This window comes from Mercenaria mercenaria, chromosome 2, assembly GCF_021730395.1.
Source record: "Mercenaria mercenaria strain notata chromosome 2, MADL_Memer_1, whole genome shotgun sequence".
Taxonomy (NCBI): Eukaryota; Metazoa; Mollusca; class Bivalvia; order Venerida; family Veneridae; genus Mercenaria; species Mercenaria mercenaria.
In genome coordinates, this window is record NC_069362.1 from 99,875,989 (window position 1) to 99,900,568 (window position 24,580).

The window sequence follows — 24,580 nt, forward strand, 5'->3', positions numbered from 1 at the left end:
CCTTAAGAATAACATTTTTATCGGAACCCGGCTTACCTGTTATCATTATTAAATTAGTTGTTTTCAGTGTTATTAGCAGCACGATTTTAACGTACCAGTTACATGTCGCATGCATTTCTTATATCGATTTAAAAACAAAAACTGTACTGAAAAAAAAAAGTTATCAGAATGTAAGCAATATAGAAAATTGAACTTCCTATTTTGAATGCACTTGTCATCAATAACCATTGAAAAAACTAGAAACCTGATTTAAACGAGAACCTACTGTAACAATCGCCTACTTTATAAGTGTCAGCACGTTTATGTGTATCAACAGTGTTATCCATAGCAGTATTGTCCGTAAGTTTTGACCTGGCACTCATGAATATTCCGTTTATTTCCGTAAATTAATTATCGGTGTCCGAACATGAATAGCGATATAACTATAAGATATATAAAATTCCTTGATATCGTAATGTCACATGTGCTATTAGCTGTGCGGACAAAGCGTTTAGCTGCCAATCTCAGGGTTGTGGGTTCGAGTCCTATGTCTGATCGGATTTTATTATATGTTTTATGCAAACTAACCACTTATCATATCAAACGTGTCGTGATTTTTATGGTCCTTTCACTGAATGTTATCATATTTTACCGTTGTAGAAAAAGTGGAAATAACAAGAGCTGTCAGTTGACAGCGCGCTCGACTATTCTCAGTGCTTGATAGTATAATATAAGCTATGAGTAAAACTTTAACATTACAATAAGCATATTCTAAGTCGAAAAGCGGCCATAATTCAGTCAAAATGCTTGATATAGTTGCCTCCTCCTTTTTACAGACTGGGGTCATGATGGTAAACAAGTATGCAAAATATGAAAGCAATATCTCAATGGACTTTGAAAATATTTGGGGTGGTACGCAAACTTTAACATTTGTGTGACGCTAACGCTCACGCCAACGTCGGGGCGAGTAGGATAGCTCCACTATTCTTCGAATAGTCGAGCTAAAAACAGTTTTAGAAGCATCTTTATTATATACAAAAAATACAAAGTACTTGTCACCAGCGTTTTCAGAAAATAAATACTACAAGGGAAACAATTAAAATTCATAAAAATATGATGTTTAAAATAATCAACAATAAAACTGGCATCAATTGCATTACATAACATAAAAAGAATGATTTAATGTGATTTCGAACCCGTGGTAACATGCTTGGAAGTCAGACATCTTACCACTCCGCCATTGTGTCATCGGTTAGCTGTATCTGTTACTTTAATAATATAGATATTTTCAGAATACAAATATTGCGTAAGTTAACGAAAACATCCGAAAATATTGGCGAAGATTATTGAGTGCCAGGTCAATACTTACGGACAATACATGCTGGATGTCTGCATGGATGGACACAGTGTGAATGTGTTCTGCTACTGAAAAATTGGAAGTTCTTTTAACAATCAAAAGCTGCTTCTTGACATTTGATTATGAATGTAGCTCTTCTATCCATCTTTGTGAAGTTAAATACATCTGATGGAGATCTATAACAATAAAAGATCTTCGAAGTAAATATCTGAAGATAAATGTATCACAGTGAAAGATGGGCAGTGAATATCTTTAATAATTAACTTGGGGATAATTAGCACACCAGGGGTCCCCATTAGATCGTGAAGATGTGTGCAATGCAGTTGAAAAAATTTTCCCTGTGTGAAAGTAGAATAGCAGTAATATTTTATATAAAATAATAAATAATAAATAATCACAGGTGCAATGACACTTGACAATGTGATTTATTGAAAAATATTATGTGCCAATATCTTTTATATTCAGTTATTACGAAAACAAAAGGTAAAAATGATTTTATCGTAAATTTGCAGTCACTGATATTGGAATATAAAATAATGGGATGTAACCTGAATATTAAGTTTTTGTAACACGTACTCTTTTCATGCCTTATTTCATAACATTAAAATGCGCACTATAAGGTTTATAAGCTGTGACAATGTTCGTTACAAAATTCTGCAAGCAGTAAAATAAAATTATAGATGTTTGAATCAAACATTTCTTCATATCCAGTCAATTTTAGGGCTTATTGGCGAAATTGCCTCCCTTGAAAACAGTTTATCGAGTGTATCGATCGGCCGTTATCGGTAAATTTACGCGGAAAATATTCAATACATCAAATGACATCAAAACATTATCTGAAATATTTATAAAGTTATTGAAGTAATCTATAATATTTGCACTTGCTTTCAATAAAATTTTTATCAATATAATCAAGGGACAATACTCTTCAAAACACGGTCTCATTTCTGGACATGGAAAAATCAAGTTAAAATGTGTGCGCATCTCGAACAAATGAGCCGCGCCACGGGAAAACCAACATATTGGCTTTGCGACCAGCATGGAACCAGACCAGCCTGCGCATCCGCGCAGTCTGGTCAGGATCCATGCTGTTCGCTAACGGTTTCTCTAATTGCAATAGGTATTGATAGCGAACAGCATGGATCCTGACCAGACTGCGCGGATGCGCAGGCTGGTCTGGATCCACGCTGGTAGCAAAGCCGCTATGTTGGTTTTCTCATGGCGCGGCTCAAATGATTTTTCAAAGTTACCATTTTTGTCAAAAAGGATGATAATCAAATTGTTAAATTGTAAACTTTCCTCTTTTCATTTTCTGATAGATTTGTAAGACTGACTGCCTTCCCAATAAAAATTAACCCTGTTTATCGGAACCATACTATTAAAGTCTTTAGCCCCCAACGGAAGAGAAAAATCATCGACCCACTGGCAATATCAAGGCCTTTAAAGGGATGCTAAATCAAATACATGTACAGATGGTATCATGTTACCGTGTAAACAACATGACATTCTAGTGTGGCTGTACCATAAAGTTAGGCACTATGCTAACTGCTACAAGTAGGCACCGTCCTAAACACTGCTGAATTCTTTTTTGGAATGACACCACACACAAATACATTTAAATATTTAAATTCCTGTACATTTCAGGTAGCCTGAGAGACAATTTCGGTACTTATGGTAGCGTTGTTCTTACAGTCAGTGTCATGGAGGCGATTGCAGCGATTTTCTTTGTCCTTGCTTTAGTTTACAGACGAGTTGATAATGTTAAAAAGCAATCAGAGAAAACAACAGAAGATTCTCCAGAAGTCATTGTCACTCATTTATAGTAACACATTTTCATTTATTCATTAATATTTTGGGTGAATCAGACCACATTAAATGATGCTGTATTGTCTTTGGAAAACCTTTTCTAAGATAAGACAAACAAAGAAAATGAAGCATTCACTAGCCCAATAACACGCGAACAAAACGCTTGGACAGAGTTCGTTTATATTTCCTTGTCATTCAGAAGCATGTTGTTCATTCAACCTTCATGTGTCAATTTACATTACATGATGTACAAACTCAGGCAATCTGAGGTATCTATGCTGATATGCCCGTCGGTCTTGCAGTTTTAAGTAGAATAAAACTATTGACATAAATTACTGCGGATTATGTCAAATGGAAATATAGTTATGGATCAGTGGCTTTTCATACCTCCTCTTGTCGTGGACAGACAACTCGTATTATAGAGATATTTTTCAAACTATCATATTTCGTTCATTTCTAAGTAATATGTATGCAGGATATTTTGAACTTATGTGTTTTGTTTATTGTCATGCTCATCCATACACAATGGCTATTGTTTCTGTATATTGATTTAAAGAAAAAAGCGTTTACTTTCGTAAAAGCAACATTGGAGCAAGAATATTAAGGACGACCCTTTCCCAGTGTGGACATACCACGTGGTTTGTGACGTCATTTTCGGGTATTACGGCAAGAAAATTAATAAACAAATCCGTCGATTCAGAACTTAAAAACACTGTAAGTACTTCATTTTCTCACCGATTTAATTAATTCTTGTACGAGGCTCAAGCAAAAATAGTGGGCTATGAACGTAAGGCAATGATTTTCTGAAATTCTAAGCAGTTTTTGCAAAGGTCCGTTCCAACCCTGAAATACTGCAAATTCTTGGAGGGTAATACGGCAAGAAAACCTTGCGTTTTACAAAAAATTGCAGGATTGATTTGCTTTACATTGTTGTGCCTTTCACCGCTGTTTATTTCGGTCCCAAAAAGACCAGCGAACGACTTTACTGGAAATGAAATGATAGGTTTCTCATTGAAAACATATGTCTTGGGAAAATGCTAATACGGCAAGAATGATATGACGGCAAGCAGATTCATTTTTATTATATACCTATGTAAATTCTGTAAAAAACTGGCTTGTATTTCACAAGTAAATATGAACAGACAGACAAAAATTCCGTATCGTACCTTTTAAACTCCGTATTGTACCTTCCGTTTTGTATGCTGCCGGACTATTTTCATAAATATGCATGACCCGACACATTTCTATAAATAGCGCACATAAAAACTTCACTAAATTCCATTTAATATCGATAAACATTGAAGATTTCGTTCAAAAACAAAACAAGAATCAAAATGGTAAAGGTATATAATAAAAGGGTCATTATAACAGTAGCTAGATCTGGGACTTTGTATTCGGCTCTCGTGGATTTTGCAAGGTCGGATCACACTCGGCGCTTGCGCGCCTCGTGAGATCCCATCTGGCAAAATCCACTCGAGCCGAATACAGAGTCCCAGATCAATCTACTGTTATAATAACCCTATTATACACCTATTGTCCCTAACAGCAGTTGAGATTTGGTTCTCTAAAACTACTTACTTCCGTCAGCAGGTAAGTAAATAGGGCCTACCTACTTAGTGCATGGTATGCTAAACTAATTTGAACCGTTTATAAACAGTAAAGCCCTGTTTCATTTTTGAAGTGTTGACAAAACATTTTCTTTATTAGAAAGAATAATTCAGGGGTCTGTTTTCAAAGTTATTGTTACCTTTTCATGCACTTTCCGTCCATAGGAAGGATGGGGGCTTTGCTGTACAAACAGTTGTACATGTTTTATGTCAGCGACAGAGGACTTTCATAGTCGTCTCGGGATTACTTTTTAAAGTCTGTTTAACACAACTTGAAAATACTTTTTACTTATAGTGTTGGCAAGTTAAGTGATTGTATAGGCATAGTCTTACATTCCAATTTACGACCACGAACATGATTCTGAAACGATATTTTGAACGATTGTAATATTGTTCATAAAAGATACTTATTGTTTGTAAAAAAAATAATTTTACTACGACAACATACTTATAGGGGTCTGAAGAATGCATGTATTACTGTACAATTTATGCAAAATCTTAAGAATATTCACATTTACAATGTTACGTTTATCAAGCAGGATAAACCTTTTCTTTTCATACGTTTACTTATATGCTCCCTTTCTAGGGCATAAAGTTTCACCACTTTATGGTTTATGACTGGATACATGATTCTTAATTAAGTTTCATGATAAGTCGAAGTTATCTTCAGTAATGATTCTGCGATCCTTACCATAACTTGGATCGTAACTTGGTAAACAACAGTTTCATTACATGACCTGTATTTGGAAGATATTACACCGACCCTTGATTCCGTCTGTGTCAACTATGTTTTATTAACCAACAGGAGCAGATCAATATCATACTTAAATATGCTCTTTGTCTTATCATTAACGCTTTATTCAAAGCAATAGTTCTTTGTCTCACGTTCAGTGTGGTTTTTATGAGATACAAACTTGTTTTACTCAAAATCGAATTTATCACATTCTTCTAGTCGTTGTTTTACGCTATGGAAGTGTCCAATTTTAGAAAATATTCTAACACATTACTGTGATATACGTTTTTGATATTTTTTTTATTTTTAAAGGCGCATCTGCATTTTACACTCTAGTATGACATACAGGAAATACTGCATACATATGCATAGTTCTGTTATTTACAATTATATGGTTTACATTGTTTAAACTGCGATTAATGGACGATACGGCAGATGCAAAGTCGAAATGGAAAAGCTTTACTCTTACAATAATATATCATATACGTTCATCATAGTTTCCCCATCGTCAGTAAAACTTTTTGTTTACATAAAAGATAATTTTGAAACACAAATTTATCACAAAAGGATGCTGCACAGTCTTCATTTATGAGTTTCAATGTGCGTGATATATCGTTACGTATATGGAAACTACAAACCTGGCTTGGTGGCCTTTTGTTGATTTTGCATTTGTTGTATTGCCATTGCTTTGTTGGGTCTGATAAAATGAATATTTCCAATTTTACATTTTTACATTTGACGTTCATTTCGTATGAACAGCAAAAGGAAAGGCGCGAAAGTTACATCATCGCTGCTTAGTGATAACCTACCGGTGTTTTTACGACGTCCGCGTATAGGCAGGAAGAACGTTCCTCAGACGACATCGCAGTTGTTCCGTCTGGTGAACAGAATCGCCGGGAAGTTGATTTTAATGCTCAATACTACAAATCATATGCAATTCATAATATTATATAGTTTACAAATGGAAAGAAAATATAATGTAATTATAAGAAATTAAACTTGCCGATCCTATTAAACTTGCCGATCCATTCCTATTGCCGATCCTATTAAATTGCCGATTCTATTCTGTCGTTCATTTCGCATGAACACCGAAAAAATCATTTCATTTCTTAATTAAATATTACTGTTATGTTTTACATTTCAAAATCTTTAACCAATTTTTAAAAGTGTTTAATTATCTGCTTACACTATCATAATTTAATGTGTTATTTTTTATAGTAAAAAACCTTATTGATAACTTCTGTATGTATCAATGAGGTAACAAACTTTACATTTGAACTCGCTTGTTGGTTTCTGTGTCTGAACTCTGACGTCTTAGATCGTTTCCCAAGTTTAAGTTTAGTCTTTGTTGGCGTCATTACTCTTAAAAAGTTAAAATACGTCGTCCGAGTATTCGTCTTCAACATCAGGTTTTTCGTATCAATATGTTTGTAGATCTATCACTGTAATCTCGAAATCTCAAAGACTTATCCTATATGAAGTTTCGATACATTATCAGGTATTGATCAGAGGCCCAATTCTCACTAATGCTTGATAAGGAAAGATATAATGTGAACATTTAGGATATATTTTTCAATTATTAATATATTTTGTTCACTTTTTTGGCAATTTAGTTGTTAGCATTCGTGGATGCAACAGTATAGGTACAAAGGGACTCATCTTTAAGATACCTCTTGAGATTATAATTAAAGTAAAAATTTGGAAACTTCTGAAAGCCCGAAATTATTAGATAACAAGTAATGACACAGAAAAAATAGATCTACTAAACGATCTTTAAGAAGCATTGAAAAAACCCGTTCTTTCATATCACATCATACCGAAATAAATCTTAAAAGCTAAAGAAATCTGTTAACAGGTATTTTTCAAGAGGAAATGAATCTCAAACACAATAATCTTCGTAAAGGAACAATAAGTGTATTCATGAATCTGCTTGCCGTCATATCATTCTTGCCGTATTAGCATTTTCGGAAGACACATTTTTTTCACGGATACCTACCATTTCATTTTAAGAAAAGTGGTTCGCGAGTCTTCTTGGAACCGAAATAACCAGCGGTGAAAGGCACAACAATGTAAAAGAAAGCAATCCTGCATTATTTTGTAAAACACAGGATTTTCTTGCCGTAATACCCTCCAAGAATTTTCAGTATTTCAGGGTTGGAACGGACCTTTGCAAAAACTGCTTAGAATTTCAGAAAATCATTGCCTTACGTTTAAAGCCCACTATTTTTGCTTGAGCCTCGTAAAAGAATTATTAAAATCGGCGAAAAAATGAAATACTTACAGTGTTTTTAAGTTCTGAATCGACGGATTTGTTTATTAATTTTCTTGCCGTAATACCCGAAAATGACGTCACAAACCACGTGGTATGTACACACTGTTTCCGCGATAACGCACGCATGTAAGGACGTTTTGAATAAACATCCGGAATTGTATTTTTATTGGAGGTTGATTAATATTTTATTACAATTAAGTTAGGGCGCGTCTTTTTTTTTTTTTTTTTTTGGCTGTTCTGTTTATATGTTGAAAAGATCGGTATTCTGAAATTTATTTTTACTTTCTGATACTTGTGGAAGCAAACCATTTACTTTTGTAGCAAGCTACTGTAATAAAAATGTAAACGTAACGATTGATTGCTATTTTTGTGTGTTAAGACATGTAAATACTACTTTGGGACTACATTAGGTCTTCTTGCAGATCATCTAAAATCGGTAGATGGAGTGAGTGAGTGAGTGAGTGAGTGAGTTGAATTTTACGACGAATCGACACAAAAAGGTCATATATTGCCGAAAAGTTATATTGAAAACGTAAATTGTAAAGCAAAATGTATAATGTTAAAAATATCAGTTGTAAGCATAATAATATTACAGAAAATGTGAATAAAATGTATAATGTTCAGATTTTGTGATAAATGCCTATCTGCTTTAAAAAAGATAAAATACTGCTGATTGAAACTTTCTGAAACAACTTTTTCAAAGATTTAACGTTATAGTATGTACTGCACTGTGGAGCAAAGTCCACACAGTCAATTAAAACATGTTTAATAGTAAGCGGTGTTTGACATTGTGCACATTCAGGTTGATTTTCTTTGTCCAGAAGATAAGAATGAGTCAAACGGGTATGACCTATTCGGCAACGAGAAAGAACAACTTTCTCCCTGCGAACAGATATAAAGTAGGTTTTACCGAACGAAGCATTGTTCCATGACGATTGTCACCTAGATAAAATGTATTGATTTATATTTGGTTTAAAACCAGTATATGGTAATTTCATATTAGATTGTTGTAATGGAAGGGGTTTCTTTGCTGCAGCATCAGTCAGCATCCTCGTTTCCATAAATACCAATACAACTTTTAATACGCCTGTCTCTAGAACGGGACGTATTATGTGAAAACACGTGGCGGGCGGGCGGTCGGCGTCCAAAGCATGTCCCCTCTCTAATTCGAACAATTTTCATCCGATCTTCACCAAACTTGCTGACAATGTATGTGGGCATAATATCTCGGCCAAGTTCGATAACCACCCAATCGCCCCAGGCATTCTTGGTTTATGGCCCTTGAATTACTCGAAAAACTGCGAATTTAGCCTTGTCCGCTCTCTAAGTCAAACAGTTTTCATCCGATCTTCACCAAACTTACTGACAATGTGTATGAGCATAATATCTTGGCCAAGTTTGATAACCACCTAAATCGCCCAAGGTACTCTTGGATTATGACCCTTGAATTACTCGAAAAACTGTGAATTTAGCCTTGTCCGCTCTCTTCATCCGATCTTCACCAAACTTGCTGACAATGTGTGTGGGCATAATATCTCGGCCAAGTTCGATAACTACTCAAATCGCCCCAGGCACTCTTGGATTATAGCCCTTGATTTACTCGAAAAACTGCGAATTTAGCCTTGACCGCTCTCTAAGTCGAACAGTTTTCATCCGATCTTCACCAAACTTGCTGACAATGTGTGTTGGCATAATACTTCGGCCAAGTTTGATAACCACCTAAATCGCCCCAGGCACTCTTGGATTATGGCTCTCTTTGGGTTAACAAGGCATACAACATCAACATTATTAGCTTTATGATACGTAACTGAATATTTAGACGGGCGTATTTTGTGACAGTCTGGCACTCTTGCTGAAAGATAGTGCATGAAGCCTGAGAATAATATTTTGAATGAAAGGAATATCCATATTTCGATTTGAGAATTGGCTGTATAACAGAAAGTGAGTCGTAAAAGATAATAAAATTGTCTTCACTATATTTTGATACAAAAGTTAGGGCTAAATCAATAGCTTTAGTCTCGGCTGAAAACATTGTTATTTGAAAAACGTAATTTTGATCGATGAAGGTGGCTGACGGCAGTACAGCCAACCTTTAAATCATCTTTCGAACCGTCTGTGTAAATTGGGAAAAATTCCTTATAAGTTGACTGGATTTCATTAAATTTGAACTTCAATATTTCAGGATTCGTTTCAGATTTATTATAGGCAGTTTTCATTTTAAAAAGAACTGTAGGGGAAGCAAGGATCCATGGTGGTGTATACAGAATTGAGTTTTCTTTTATTTTATCGAATTCAAAGTAAGTTTCATTCATAGGGGAATATGCGAAATCCAAGCGGTATGATTTGTTTTTGTTCATTTCTATATGAATCGAAGTACATGGGTTTAAAATGATTTTATGAGCAGGATGAGATTTGTCTGCAGCCATCCTCAAAGCATACTGCAAAGAGTTTTTCTCGGCATGTGTAAAGAGAAGCGTCGTTTGCATCAACATACAAGCTTTAAAGGCGATGTTCTAAATGCACCAAGAGCAATAACGAAGACCTTGATTATGAATGGTATCTAACATTTGTAAATAAGATTTTCTTGCTGAACCGTAACCCAGGTTGGATCTTATCAAGCATTTGGCTTTCAGACATTTCATATGAGGTATAAAAAAGCTTTTCATAAAAGATAAAACCAAGAAATTTTACTTCGTCAACAACAGGTATTTTTGTACCACTGAGGAAAAGCGCAGTGTCACAGTGTTGTTTGACAAGAGTGGACACTGGGTTTTCGATTTGGAAAATTTAAAACCATATTTCATGGCCCAAGTTTGAATTTTATTCAAACATTGCTGTAACTGCCGTTCAATTGAACGCATATTTTTTTAACGATAACATATAAAACATCGTCGACATATAATGAAGAATCTGTCCCTGGTAACAAACATTTCACAGAACTTTGTGGAATGCCCTGTTCTTGCTCAAAAAGAGTCAAAAAGGGTAAAACCAAACACGTACTTCAAACTTGCGATCAGATAAAAATGTGATATAACTGAAAACGACCTTTTAAAGCGAAGTCGTCAAAGTAATTCATAATACCTTTATCAACCTATTTTTGAAAGTTCTTTGAAATCTGTAAACAATTGACACCGCACACATTAAAGACAATTCGCAGTTATTGGTCATATGGTGACTTTCTAACTTGTGGTGGAAGTCCAGATGCCAGACGGATGGCTTCCTTATATAACATAATTATTCTATACAAATAAAATGTTGTACTTAAACCTGGGGTGGGAGAGTTGAGTGGGGGAGTTGAGTACTGGAGTGCAGTTGAGTCTTGAGTGAAGTGGTGGAGTTAAGATTCTGAGCGAAGTCTAAATGAAATCACCGAATTTTCAAAAGTAGAAATATACATGATCAGGAAGACAGCAAATAGTCTTTTCCCTAGAATTAAACAAAATCAACTTGGTAAAATGTTTTTAGGGAGAAACAGAATTTTTACTAAATGCTGTGTGGATAAATAAAAGCAAAGACATGTACAAATAATCAAAGGTACATAAAAAGGGTATGGCGGCTCTAAATACAGAATATCAAAAGTGCTATAAGACCCTCTCCCAACCCCGTAGAGAGTAATGCGTCCTTAGATGATAATCGGGTGAATTGCTGACTCGGAGATTTACTGTTATTCTAATAAGTCAAAACGATGCTTTACCACCCCAGAGTTCAAGAAGTAACAAATCTGTTCCTTTTCCTCATAGTTACACATGTATTTGGTAAAATCATTCATCCTGTAAGTCTGTGTTAATATTTCTTTGAACGTAAGTTATTTGGTTTTTGGTGGGTTTTTTTTTCGCTCCAAAACTCGGTTCCAAACTTCCGCTAAAAGACTAAAAGAAGTGTATATCCCTGCATAGAATTTTACAACCAAGGTTTTGAGCCCACAGCCATGAGAGGCAGAGGAATATTAAAGTCAGCGACTAACCACTCGGCCATGGGGTCCCACCTATGCTTATAGTAATGTTCACATAAAAACATACTCCACTTCATCACTAGAGATAAGCTATTACCCCATATATTGCCTGGTTTGTTTTATTTATACCGATCATCCCAACTTTACTGTTGGGGGGTGGGGACATCACACGGTCTTTCCAAATACTAAAGACGCGTGTAAAGTCTTCAGGAAGCATGTTTGATTGATTCCGTACAAACGAAGCGGACATATCTTCAATATGCCTAACTACTCTATAAAGGAACCAGCGTGGGAGCCACCTGGTCTAGTCGCGTAATGGCTGTCAGATATTTGAACACTAATTTTTCACCTGGCATGGCAACATAGGTCTAAATTGAAGCTAGTTTCTGTTTAAATTTCATTGTGGGTGTATTTTTGACATTTTGGTAGGAAAAATGGGAGAGCAGGTTGTATTTGGTGAAGTCAAGCTCAATTTTAGTACGAGTAGTACTTCCAGATCACAGCAGTGTGATTTTGATGTCAGTTTACAGTAAGCAAATGTGACCATAGAAATCTCTTAGAAAATACATGACCCCTACTTTTCTCTTCATTTTATATTAGTTGTATCATAACTCTTTAAAATGAGGTAAGGATTTGTTCTCTGAAATGGGTCTAGCTATGTTTGGCAGCTCTTTAAAAAAGGTCAGTTTTATATAGAATATATAGGGAAAACTATTTAGCATATTGTGATCAATAGACTGTAATATCATATAATAAGCAAAAACAGTCTTAACTTCAAAACTTTACTTTCGTTTGTATAATGTATTACATATATGTATATAAATAAATAACTATTAATAAATAAAGGCAGTCTTCAAACTTATATCAGTCATAACATTATCATAAACTATCATAATCATAATCTCTCTGTACAGTCTCTAGAAGAAAACGTCTGAAGCACTGCGAATGTCTGTTTGAAACGCCACGAAATAGTCCATCTATCCTGAAACAGAAATTCTAAATATAATAATGCTCTTTTTCTGTGCTCAGCAACATAATCCTTATAGCTAAAAAGCTGTTTTCGCGCCGGTTCTTTTCTCTAGGGGCCAAATAAAAAAGATTATAAGAATGTTTTCACTGGTTGAAGGTGCGATGGTGCGGAGCTACCACCGGAGTATTTAATGACCCCAGTTATGAATGAAGATAGTGTACAGTTTCAAATGTATTTGGTATAAATGATAGAGATAGAGATAATGTGTATCAAAACATTAACTAAGTATAAAAGGGCCATAATTCATGGAAACTTTCTACAAGAGTAATGCACCATTTGTCATGTGATGTGGCTACTAATGTGGAATAACTATTTTAAGTCTGAATCAAATTTATTTAGCAATAACCGAAATAGAGCAAAAGTGCATCAAAACACTAGCCTTAAATTCTAAGCAAAGAGAACGCATAAGTCATAACATATTGCTGCCAGAGTTATGGACATTGTGTCATATGATATGAGTGATGATGCGAAACAACCATTTTAAGTCTGAATTTAGTAAAAACAAAGATAAGGTAAAAAAACATCAAAACTAAACTGAAAAGCTAAGGGTACATGGGACATTAATTCATGAAATATACACAAGAGTTACAGACATTTTGTCATTTGATAATGATAATGATGATGATGGAAATGATGATGATGTTCATATGACGTGGGCGGTGAAATGGAACAATTATCTTAAGTTTGAATCAAATTCATTTGGTTATGACAGAGATAGAGTGAAAGTGCATCAAAACTTTAACATGAAATTTTAAGTAAAAAGGGGCATAATTCATGAAGAATTGGTGTCGGAGTTATGTACCTTGTGTCGCATGATGTAGGTGGTGACATAGAACAAATATTCTAAGTTTGAATTAAAGCCATTTACTTATAACTGAGATAGAATGAAAGAGCACCAAAACTTAAACCCGAAATTTTAAGTCAAAATGGGGGATAGTTCATGAAATATTGGTTCGAGAGTTATGGCCCTTGTGCCATATGATCTAGATGTTGATGGTGAATAATATTTTAAGTTTGAAGCAGCTCCATCAAGTAAGTACAGGGATAATGGGAAGTGCACCAAAACTTTAACCAAGGTTTGGACGCGGAACGGACGCCGACGCCGACGCCGGGTCGAGTAGGATAACTCCCCATATACTTCGTAAAGTCGAGCTAAAAAGTATCATTTGGTGCATTAGATCTTAACGTTAATCTTAACTTAAGTTAAGCATACAGAGTGCTGTCAAATTTCATTTTTACAAAAATAAAAAACACATTTAATTACCTTCAAGGTATCCTTGCAAAATCAAGTCTATGGAGAGCCTCTTCCAGCACAGCCCATTCAGTGTCCGCTGTAAAGCAAAAATATGAAATAGTTCAAGGGTATCTAAAGGTAGTTGGGTATACAAATTGAAATCGCCGGCAGCCAAGCTTGTCATTTTGAAGCTCCATAACTTCTCGTAAGGAAGAGTCCGAGAACATGCTGAATGAGAAATGCTTAACCCTTACCCTGCTTAATTTCTATAATGGACTGGTCTTTCAATTTGGGCAATACCATTTATCATTTGAAGGGGTGTTCACTGAAAATTTACTGACTGAATAGCGAACAGTGCAGACCATGATCAGACTGCACGGATGTGCAGGCTGATCTTGGTCTGCACTGGTCGGAAAGGCAGAATGACTTGCCGCTAGCCGGCTAAAGCTTGAAACTTGAAAGTCAAAAAGAGGGATAACTTAACGAACAAGAGCTGTCGGAGGACAGCAACGCTCGACTATTCAACAGCCTTGTCAACTGAATGAATACAAAAGTTGAAAAAGGGACATAATTTTGTAAAATGCAAAGTAGAGGTATTGAACCTCTGTACTGCAGGTCATATCATGACAGTGAACAAGTGTGTGAAGTTTCAATCCTTTCCAATTTGTGGATACTGAGATACCAGCTTACATACAAAAACTTAACCAAAAACTGCTAAGTCGAAAAAGGGGCATAATTTTGAAAAAAAAGAGAGTAGAGTTATGGGACCTGCTTAGTGCATGTCAGATCATGACAGTGAAGAAGTATGTGAAGTTTCAATCCATTCCCATTAGTAAGTACTGAGATACCAGCTTACATACAAAACCTTAACCAAAAATTTCTAAGTCGAAAAAGGGGCATAATTTTGTAAAAAAGCAAAATAGAGTTATGGAACCTGTGCAATGTAGATCAGTTCATCACAGTGAATAAGTGTGTGAAGTTTCAATCCATTCCCACAAGTGGTTACTGAGTTACCAGCTTACATACAAAACCTTAACCAAAATCGGGACGCGGACGCCGACGCCGACGCCGACGCCGACGCATGGGCGAGTCCAATAGCTCACTATTCTATGAATAGTCGAGCTAAAAAGCAATTCAGAGTTACGGAACATGCGCATTGTGTATTAAGTTTCAATCCTTTCCCGCTTAGCAGTAGTTACTTAGAGACCAGCTTACATGTAAACCGTTCGGCAAAACATGCTTTGGAGTCAACAGAGGGACAGGACTTTGTTTTTAAAGAAGCTACACAAAATAACTGTATTCTTTTGTATTTCCATGATGGTAATTATACATGATTTGCATGAAAACAAGAGCTAGCCGTAAGACAGCCAATGCTCGACTATTCGAATTATTGTCCCAGAAGCAGGAAAATATTACCCTAAATGTTAAATTATCTATAGAGTTTAAATCCAGTATCTGCATTAGTTTTGGAGATAGTAACTTGCATGCAAAACTTTAACCAGAAGTTTTTAAGTCCAAAATGGGGCATAATTTGCTCAAAATACATGTCAGAGTTATGGGACTTGGCCCAGTGAGGTTGGTAATTGACCTAGAAAAAGAAAAAACAAGTTTCAAAGCTATATGCCTTTAAATGATAGGCATATGTACTTGCATGCAAAACTTTAACCAAGGTGTGACGCCGACGCCAGGGTGAGTAGAATAGCTAGACTATTCTTCGAATAGTCGAGCTAAAATGGGAAATAGGCATCTCGTTACAAATTGACAGTGACATATATAAGGTTAAGGCAATGTGTTTAATGTCTAAATATATTATTAAATTAATATAGCAGTATGAACTTTTCTTAAAAGATTAAGTTGAGTTAGACCATACTTAGAATAATAACCATCTTTAAAACTTTTAAAACTATACTGAAAAGAAAATGACTGAATAAGTTTGCAGATGAAGTTGTGTAAACTTGAGATACAATTGATACAAACTTTCATGCTCTCTATACATATGTTTTATTCGACCATAACTCTAGCATTCCTTAATGAAATCCAAACGAAAGCCAAATATGCAGATCTACACATACTGAATAAGATTCCTTGAAGTCCCATGACTGTAGGTCAAACACATTTTGAGATATGCAAGACATACGTTTAGTATGTATATTTTTACTACGCCAAGAGCCATAAGTCTGGTCTTACTGAAATCCCAAACAAACTCTAAGCGCAAACCTTGATTTGATGAATAACAATCCTATAGATATTTAATGTCCGATAACTTTATGCCAAATATACTGCTTGATATACTTGTAATCTATGTGCAATATAAATGTTGGACGGACGGACAGACGGGGCTAAATCTAAGTGCCCAATCATCATCCCTAAATGGCCAAATTGGAAGCTAGTAGTAGACTATAAATTCTTTGATTCAAAATATACAAACGTTGATTAGGAAAGACAAACTTACTAAACACATTTCCAGTCATCGCTTTAAATTCAGTTATGTCCATTGAATACAGGAAGTACTCGTATTCGGAAAATTCTTGGACAATGCCGTCAATGACCAACTTAATCCCGGCACACACATCATCTAACGGTGCGTTATTTTCGAAGTCTGGCTGGTACCCTGGGATAGCCGTGTGGATGTATTTGGAAAGGAAAGCAGTTACCTTCAAACAAATGTTCTCGGTCTCCATCAAAGCAAATCTGGAAGATAGTGGATATTAGATTGTTTTAAAGAAAGATCAAAATACCTTTCGCCGTGACACCATCACATACAATAGTTTCACTAGTGGCATATACGGAAAACCTGGTGTTCCTGAGTGAAAAATGTTTGATCTTGCAATCAAAAATTATTTCTTGACTTTTCCACGGTTTTAACTCAATATTACACATTCCACGAATCCAGGAGTTAAAAAATGTATCCCTCGCTGTGTAATAAACATTTGAAAATTATAATTTTATTTATTTATTGTTAGGTTTAACGTTGCGCCAACACAATTATAGGTCATATGGCGACTTTCTAGTTTTGATTGTGGATGAAGACCCTAGGTGCCCCTCCGTGCATTATTTCATCACGAGCGGGCACCTTGGTAGCACCACCAACCTTCCGTAAGCCAGCTGGATGGCTTCCTCACATGAAGAATTCAACACCCCGAGTGAAGCTCGAACCCACATCGATGAGGGACGAGTGATTTGAAGTCCGACCTTAACCACTCGGCCACGGGGGCCCCCGTGAAAATTATAAAGTAAGAATAATGACACAACACTGTATGACACAAATGCTCATTAGTATTATAAAGCCCAAAAAGGGACTAACTCAAGAAAAAAATTATCGGACAATATGCACATATCAACTTTATGTTGATGATGCAAAGTTCAATTTGAACTGGATGGAAACTGTAAAGTGAATTGAGCGCACAAGGTACAGATACAGTTTAATATAACAAATTCCATAAAAGGGGTATAACTCAAAAATAATACTTGAACCTGGACCTCCCATAAAATGCATATATCCACTACATGTTGATAATGTATAACAAGTTTCATTTCATTTTGATCGTGACACGAGTTGATGCACAAGGTAGAAATGAAGTTGTGCTATTATAAAGCCAAAACAGCAGAACATAGATGGAAAAAAATGTATAGTGTGCGTATGTCAACTTCATGATGATGGTGATGCATACCAAGTCTCATTTGAGTAAGATGAAAACTGAATGAGTTGAGTGCGTAAGCTAGTGTGACGGACGGACAGTTCAAACAATAACCCTCCTGCTAGGATCTACAAAAATATTAACAAAGTATTCAATAGGGTTGACCCGTATTCCTGGATTTACGAAATTTGTTTTCGGTATGTAATTCACTTCTACACAAGGATCTGAGGTGAAGAACATTAAACATGTATACGCATGCTCTTTCGTACAGCCAGGTTTGACAGAGGACCAGTCTTGCATCCTTTCATTTATCGTTTGTATTCACGACTTAAAGAAAGTTAATAGAAATAAACGATGGCATGTTTGAAAATTATGAACAAAGTTTAATGGACAGTTTCCTCAAAAGTCTTGTTTCACTATAATGAGGTATGATGTTGGGATAAAACAGGCAGAGGTGCATAACGAAATACTAAGTGTATTTATTACATTCAGCTCACAGTATCAAACACGTATGATTCACAAAGACTAAACTTCATTTTTAATTCAGCACAACAGGAATACGATAAATTCGTCTTAATTTTTGTTAGATACTCACACATCCTTGAATCTCTGCATTTCCGTTTTGTGATATTCTACAACCTCGGAGGAAGAGGGACACCGGACTCCAGACAAAGCGCTTTCTATACGCATTTTCAATGCCATTCCATTAGCTAGGAAGTGATTGCCGTCTTGGATAGAGCGGAAATATCTCTGCAGTTCATGATAAATGGAGTGACTTGCATAGGCTAAATCTGAAAATGAACAGGAAATACGGGCGTAAGATCTTTTAAGTATAATAACCGAAATTCTGGTTTTTACTGACGCACAGTGTCAAAGGTTGCAGAACCCTATCACGAAGTTCGGACCCTGTTGGTAGTGGGTTTGTCAGTCACTGTGATGGTCGAGTCCGTAAAGTCATTTTATCGCCAAGTAAAGGAGTTATCGTAGAGATTTCAACTATATTACTATAATTATCAATTTAAAAGCACTGCTGTAACTTCCATATGCCCCTTTCATTAACAGCAAATTTACAAAATTGAGTTTAGAAATAATCATGTTCTATATCACGACTCAAGATGCGCAACACAATGTAGGAACGGATAAATATTTACTATTTGAATCGATATTTTAGCAAGTAAACTTTCAGTAAAGACAAATTCCTTCTACATGTATTCTATGTCACATCTTCTACATGCCTAATACAACAAATAACTATTATTTATACATTACAGATAACAAGAATATTTAAATAGATGAAAGCTGCATAGATTCTATCTATTCAGAATTACTTACAAATGGGAAGTACAGTAAATTGGCACAATTCTAGAGGGACGCGCCTTCAACGTTCCGCTGAATATCAGTAGGCAAATAGTGTCACCTTACCTTTTAATCCATATTTCCACAAGAACTCCATTGTCTCGTTGAAAATACTTCCGTGAAACTCGAGTACGCTCATTGTAGCAACGTCGCCCGCCAATGGTTCTAGTGCTGGGTCAACCAGTGGCGCCATGTTTTTGAAAAAAGTGTAAAGTGCTTCGTCATCGTTCGCCACGAACTCTTGCTTCTTAGCTAACAGCAATTCTGAAATCGCATCAAAAGATCAATCGTAAAGGTTTTATTGGAGAAAAGTTTCAGATCTTCAGCATCTGTGTAAAAGTTATATTGGAAACTAGTTTCAGGACTCAAGCATCCGTGTAAAAGTTATATTGGAAACGGGTTTCAGCATCTGTGTAAAAGTTATATTGGAAACGAGTTTCAGATCTCCAGCATCGATCTCTAGTATCTGTGTAAAATTTATATTGGAAACGAGTTTCAGATCTCCAGCATCCGTGTAAAAGTTATATTGGAAACGAGTTTCAGCATCTGTATAAAAGTTATATTGGAAACGAGTTTCAGATCTCCAGCATCGATCTCCAGCATCTGTGTAAAAGTTATATTGGAAACGAGTTTCAGATCTCCAGCATCGATCTCTAGCATCTGTGTAAAAGTTATATTGGAAACGAGTTTCAGATCCCCAGCATCTGTGTAAAAGTTATATTAGAAACGAGTTTCAGATCTCCAGCATCCGTTTGGTTGATTTATTTTGAAATTGGTCAATATCAAGGTCGCATTCTGCGACAGGTTGCAACACTCGTTTTAAACCAGGTAACACCTAATTTTAACATAAGCAGCACAAAAACTGAAATTTTACCAGAAAATTGAAATTACGTATAACATTAGTCTCCACTTGAAAAGCGATCAAGAAAAATCACCATACGTGTGTTATAGTCATATGATTGATTAACCAAGTGTCTATCTCCATAATATACTCCAACTTGTGTAGCAAATATAAAAACGTAGACTGAGATCTTTAGCAAACAGTTAGCATAAATTCAAAGTAAAAATAAAAGAATTCAACATAACACATCCTCAAATTGTTTAAGACTTACTGATGAATCCCATATCAAGGATGGTGGCAGGGCATTTCATTCTTTCCTTCAACACTGGTTTGATCAGCATTCTGGTAACCAGTAGTGCGACACTGTCTGGGTCTTGAACCCATTGCAACAGCCCGAACACTTTTCCCAGGTCCTTTAGTTCACAATCGGGAATTTCAAAATTATCTGAAATTGAACACGGTACTTAATACAGTTATGTTTTGGATGAAATCTCAGAGTAATGCACGTGCATGAAAATAGCTATCAATACAAAACAGTGCAGAAGTAAAAATGATTTTCGTACGAAATGTTCTAAACACTACGAAGCGATATTATATGGAAATCTTATATTAAATGCACTTAACCTGACCTAAAATATTGGCGACAATTGTTTAACCCTTGCGACTTGTGGTATGGTTTCTGGCGCACATAAGGTGTAAACTGAGGATACCTTCACAGATTTTGAACAATTCCATTTCAGGCAACTTACTGAGTAATATGCTTTACATGTTTCACAGAAAAGAGAACATTTGTGCCTTTTTTTAAAACAGCTAATATGAAATGACCTACATTAATTACACCTTCAAAGGAACGCATTTAACTTTTATAGTTAAAACATTTAAACACGAAGTAAAGAGGAAACTCTGGAAAAAAATAGAATGAAAGGTTACTGAAGATGTTGCCACTCTTTATACATATTGATTAGGCGGGAAGTGATGCTGCCTTTGCGACCAATGCAGACCAAGATCAGCCGGCTGATCAGGGTCTGCACTGTTCGCTATTCAGCCAGTAAATTTTCAGTGAACACCCCTTCGAATAATAAATGGCATTGCCCAAACTGAATGATGGACATGTCCATTTTAGAAATTTAGCAGGCTAAAGGTTGATATCAATCTCAGCAGACAAATCACGACCTTATCATGGTGACACATCACTTATTGTTTAAGAACCTTAACACAAAACATACACATCTACTTATTTATTGTTTGTAAACATTTTTTATAATTAATTAACAGAAAGCAGTCCTTTGAACAAACAATGAAGATTGTTTGACAGGATGTGTTGTAATCTTTTAAGAAATGGATGCTACTTTTTGTGAATTATACGGGCATAAACCACATTGGAACTTCTTACAAATCCACGAATCGTGCTGGCGATGATTTGCAAGAAATTATATGAGTATTCTAGCATAAAACTGCTTTTCTTGTCACTTTTTGGGGATGTTTTAAACGTAGAGTAAACGTTCGTTCTCGCGCTTGTACTCAAGTACTGTTAAAACATTTATATATGCGCGTTCCGTGGCAAAGCGTAAACGTATTACGGTCTTAAAATGTATAATATAAAAGAAAATGACGTCAATGTGATAAAACAACGCAGATATTCTCGTGCATTTCATGGAAATCTAATGTCGCTGAGGAACAAAATATTCATTTATTAGTTTTTACACGTTTTATGCTAGAATACCGTTAGCGCATGTCCGTTTCGTGTTGTAACATCTTCAGAATCACTCGGGATGGTCCTTGCCGGAATCGGGCACCAACCAGTCCTTCCTAACTCTGCAGATGAATTAACACAGAAAAAAAACATGCGTTATCCCTACATAAACGCTCAAAAACAAGATTCATTTCTAATATTTACATTTTTACAGAGGCTTGTTAAAAAAATAAATGGTTTGCTTTCCACTGGTATCAGAAAGTCAAAATAAATGTCAGGATATCGGTCTTTGAATAGAAATGTCCACAGTCAATTGTAACTCGCCTTCCAATAAAAATACAGTTCCTGTCATTTTTATTTAAAATATCGTTAAATTCAGTGAAAAATTATAGCTGTGTCGATTCAATTTTGATCGTTACCGTCAGAAAAAAAAATTAGGTACATTTTTATGTTCTGTTTGGTGTCCATTTTCGTACGACGCCATTTTGTTCATTTTTGTGAAGGACGTCATATTGTGCGGAATATTGCCAAATCTCGCTGAAAGAACCATCCTTTATATCATTGCATCAATGTTGTTTATACGAAAATAAACGCCTTTTTTCTTTCCATATAAATAATGAATGTAAATATTTGAAAATAAGGGGATTAAAATGTCAATACCTAATAACGTCAACAAATTATACTGTAACATGCGTATACCTTTTATATCCTCAATCGCCATTTTGAGACCCATTCCAGATTCGCAGTGTTTCCGGATCATATCGATGAGATAATGACTTCCTGGAAATAAAAAAGCCTCCTGAAAGCCCGTGAACTCGTCTACAACCGTGTCATGCGTGTATGCTCTTGGAGTCGAAGTGGGTAAGTTCAAAGTAAAGCCTTGTCTTTTGGCTGCGGCGGTAAACTTGTGTCTTTTGGCTGCTGTAGTATAACCATGTCTTTTGGCTTCGGCAGTAAACTCATGTCTCTTAGCGGCGTCGGTAACTTCATGTCTTTTGGCTTCGGAGGTAAGTTCATGTCTTTTGACTCCGGCGGTAACTTCATGTCTTTTGCCTGCTGTAATTTCGTGTCTCCTGTATTCTTCTGCCTCTTGTGCTCTCAACATATCAATTAATTGACGCACCTTCAAGTGGTTTCCTATGAAAGAAAAAATTAAATATTATATACCTCTATCTCTACAGACACGGCATATCAATTAAAAACACAAATAAGCCGTGCCATGAGAAAACCAACATAGTGGCTTTGCGACCAGCAAAGATCCAGACCAGCCTGTGCATCCGCGCAGTCTGGTCAGGAACCATGCTGTTCGCTAACAGTTTCTCTAATTCCAATAGGCTCTGAAAGCGAATAGCATGGATCCTGACCAGACTGCGCGGATGCGCAGGCTGGTCTGGATCCATGCTGGTCGCAAAGCCACTATGTTGGTTTTCCCATGGCGCGGCTCAAATTATGTTGTTTTAAGCTTCAAAATTACGAAAATGTACATTATGATTAAACACTGATGTATGTAATGTATAGCTCTGTTAGTTTACCTAAACAGCTGATCAGTGTTCCTGGATTATGTTCTAGTGCAACCTTAGTCTCCGCACATATCCTACAACTTCGCCAAATTAATCATAGCTGGGGAACCAATTAGCTTATTGTCGTTTTAAGAACATCTCCCTACTATAGTCGACCTCATTAATTGTACGTCTACTTGTATATATACATAAACTCCATTTGCTTATATAAGGAGGCATGTAATAATTGACAGTGAAATTTGAATGAGTGAGCATTTTTCTACATAAAAAGTTGCATACATATCTAAAGAACAACACATTGACATATCAGTCTGCCTACCCGTTTGAAGGGACACTATCTGACAAAATTTGAAAGTTTATTACGTATTTCTTTACATTTATCTGGGAATAATAAAAATATTCACATACCTTTGCATACCACAGCTAAAAGCAATAGAACAAACAAAGTCTTCATGTTGCCCACTTGTCAACGAGATCTGTAATAATCCTCTGTGAAGGGATCTTTCAATATGAAGCAAGTCTGTTCTACTTTCCTTATATATAATTTGCAAAACTGAGGCCCTGATACCGAAATTTATTTTTCATGAAGGGCAAAATTCAATTTTCATTGAGTAGCCGAACACACGGAAAATAAACAAAAAACTATCTTGTCAGTTATGTAAGTGTTCACCTGATAGACATATATATTGTTAAAATGTTCAATTTTAATCTGATTTCAAGATATTAAGTATTATTCTTAATCCTTAGGTTGCATGTTTTTTTTTTTCAGTCATGCCATAGTATACAGCGCATAAATATTGCTAGGGAGTCCAGACGTTTGATCATTAAGTTTTCCGTAACTTCAAATTCGAACAAAGTAAAGTTAAAGATCTTACGGACGAAATAAGAAATGCAAAGTGCCTTGACAAGGAAAAGTTCAAGCTGAAACCACGAGTACTTTGCGAAAGGACTCATCCATTCGAAACCACAGTGGTTCCACGTATTAGGTTGGCAGATTTTACTAACATAGTCTGATATACAGCATTTCGAGGGCTCAACGCGAAACTAGTCTATCTGCTTTTATTTCTATATATATTTAGACTAGTTTCGCGTTGAGCCCTCGATTTGTGATAGTACTCTGATATCAAAATTTCATTGTCTTATGGAAAAAGCAGTTGTAATAGTACTCTGATATCAAAATTTCATTGTCTTATGGAAAAAGCATTTGTGATAGTACTCTGATATTAAAATTTTAGTGTGTTGTGGAAATAGCTTTTGTGATAGGACTCTGATATTAAAAATTCATTGTCTTATGGAAACAGCATTTGTGATAAGACTGATATTAAAATTTCATTGTCTTATGGAAACAGCATTTGCGATAGGACTCTGGTATAAAACTTTCTTTGTCTTATGAATGTCATTGTCTTATGGAAATAGCATTTGTAATAGTACTCTGATATCAATATTTCATTGTCTTATGGAAAGAACATTTGTGATAGTACTCTGATATCAAAATTTCATTTTCTTTTGGAAATATTAAAGAAAGTACTTTTACTTTGCGGTTGACAATACTAAAACATATT

General features: G+C 35.6%; 1 protein-coding gene across 1 annotated transcript; it reads right to left on the minus strand.

The window, feature by feature from the left end:
• Positions 1-12,474: 12,474 nt before the first annotated feature.
• LOC123562928 (uncharacterized) lies at positions 12,475-23,582 on the minus strand. Its single transcript, XM_045355510.2, has 8 exons — positions 23,427-23,582; positions 22,198-22,635; positions 20,077-20,250; positions 19,031-19,228; positions 18,204-18,399; positions 16,423-16,661; positions 14,001-14,067; positions 12,475-12,688 (listed from the first exon to the last, which is right to left on the minus strand). Exons 1-7 carry the CDS (start codon positions 23,470-23,472, stop codon positions 14,003-14,005), a joined length of 1,356 nt encoding a protein of 451 aa, XP_045211445.2. The 5' UTR covers positions 23,473-23,582; the 3' UTR covers positions 12,475-12,688; positions 14,001-14,002.
• Between the last annotated feature and the right edge of the window lie 998 nt (positions 23,583-24,580).

Bases quoted from the DNA above. Each gene is read 5' to 3' on its own strand.
- LOC123562928 (XM_045355510.2), bottom strand. From the start codon at position 23,472: ATGAAGACTTTGTTTGTTCTATTGCTTTTAGCTGTGGTATGCAAAG. The intron at 16,662-18,203 runs GTGAGTATCTAA...ACTATCTTCCAG, and splicing joins ATGCAGAGATTCAAGGATGT to ATTTGCTTTGATGGAGACCG. The intron at 14,068-16,422 runs GTAAGTTTGTCT...TTTGCTTTACAG, and splicing joins GATGACTGGAAATGTGTTTA to CGGACACTGAATGGGCTGTG.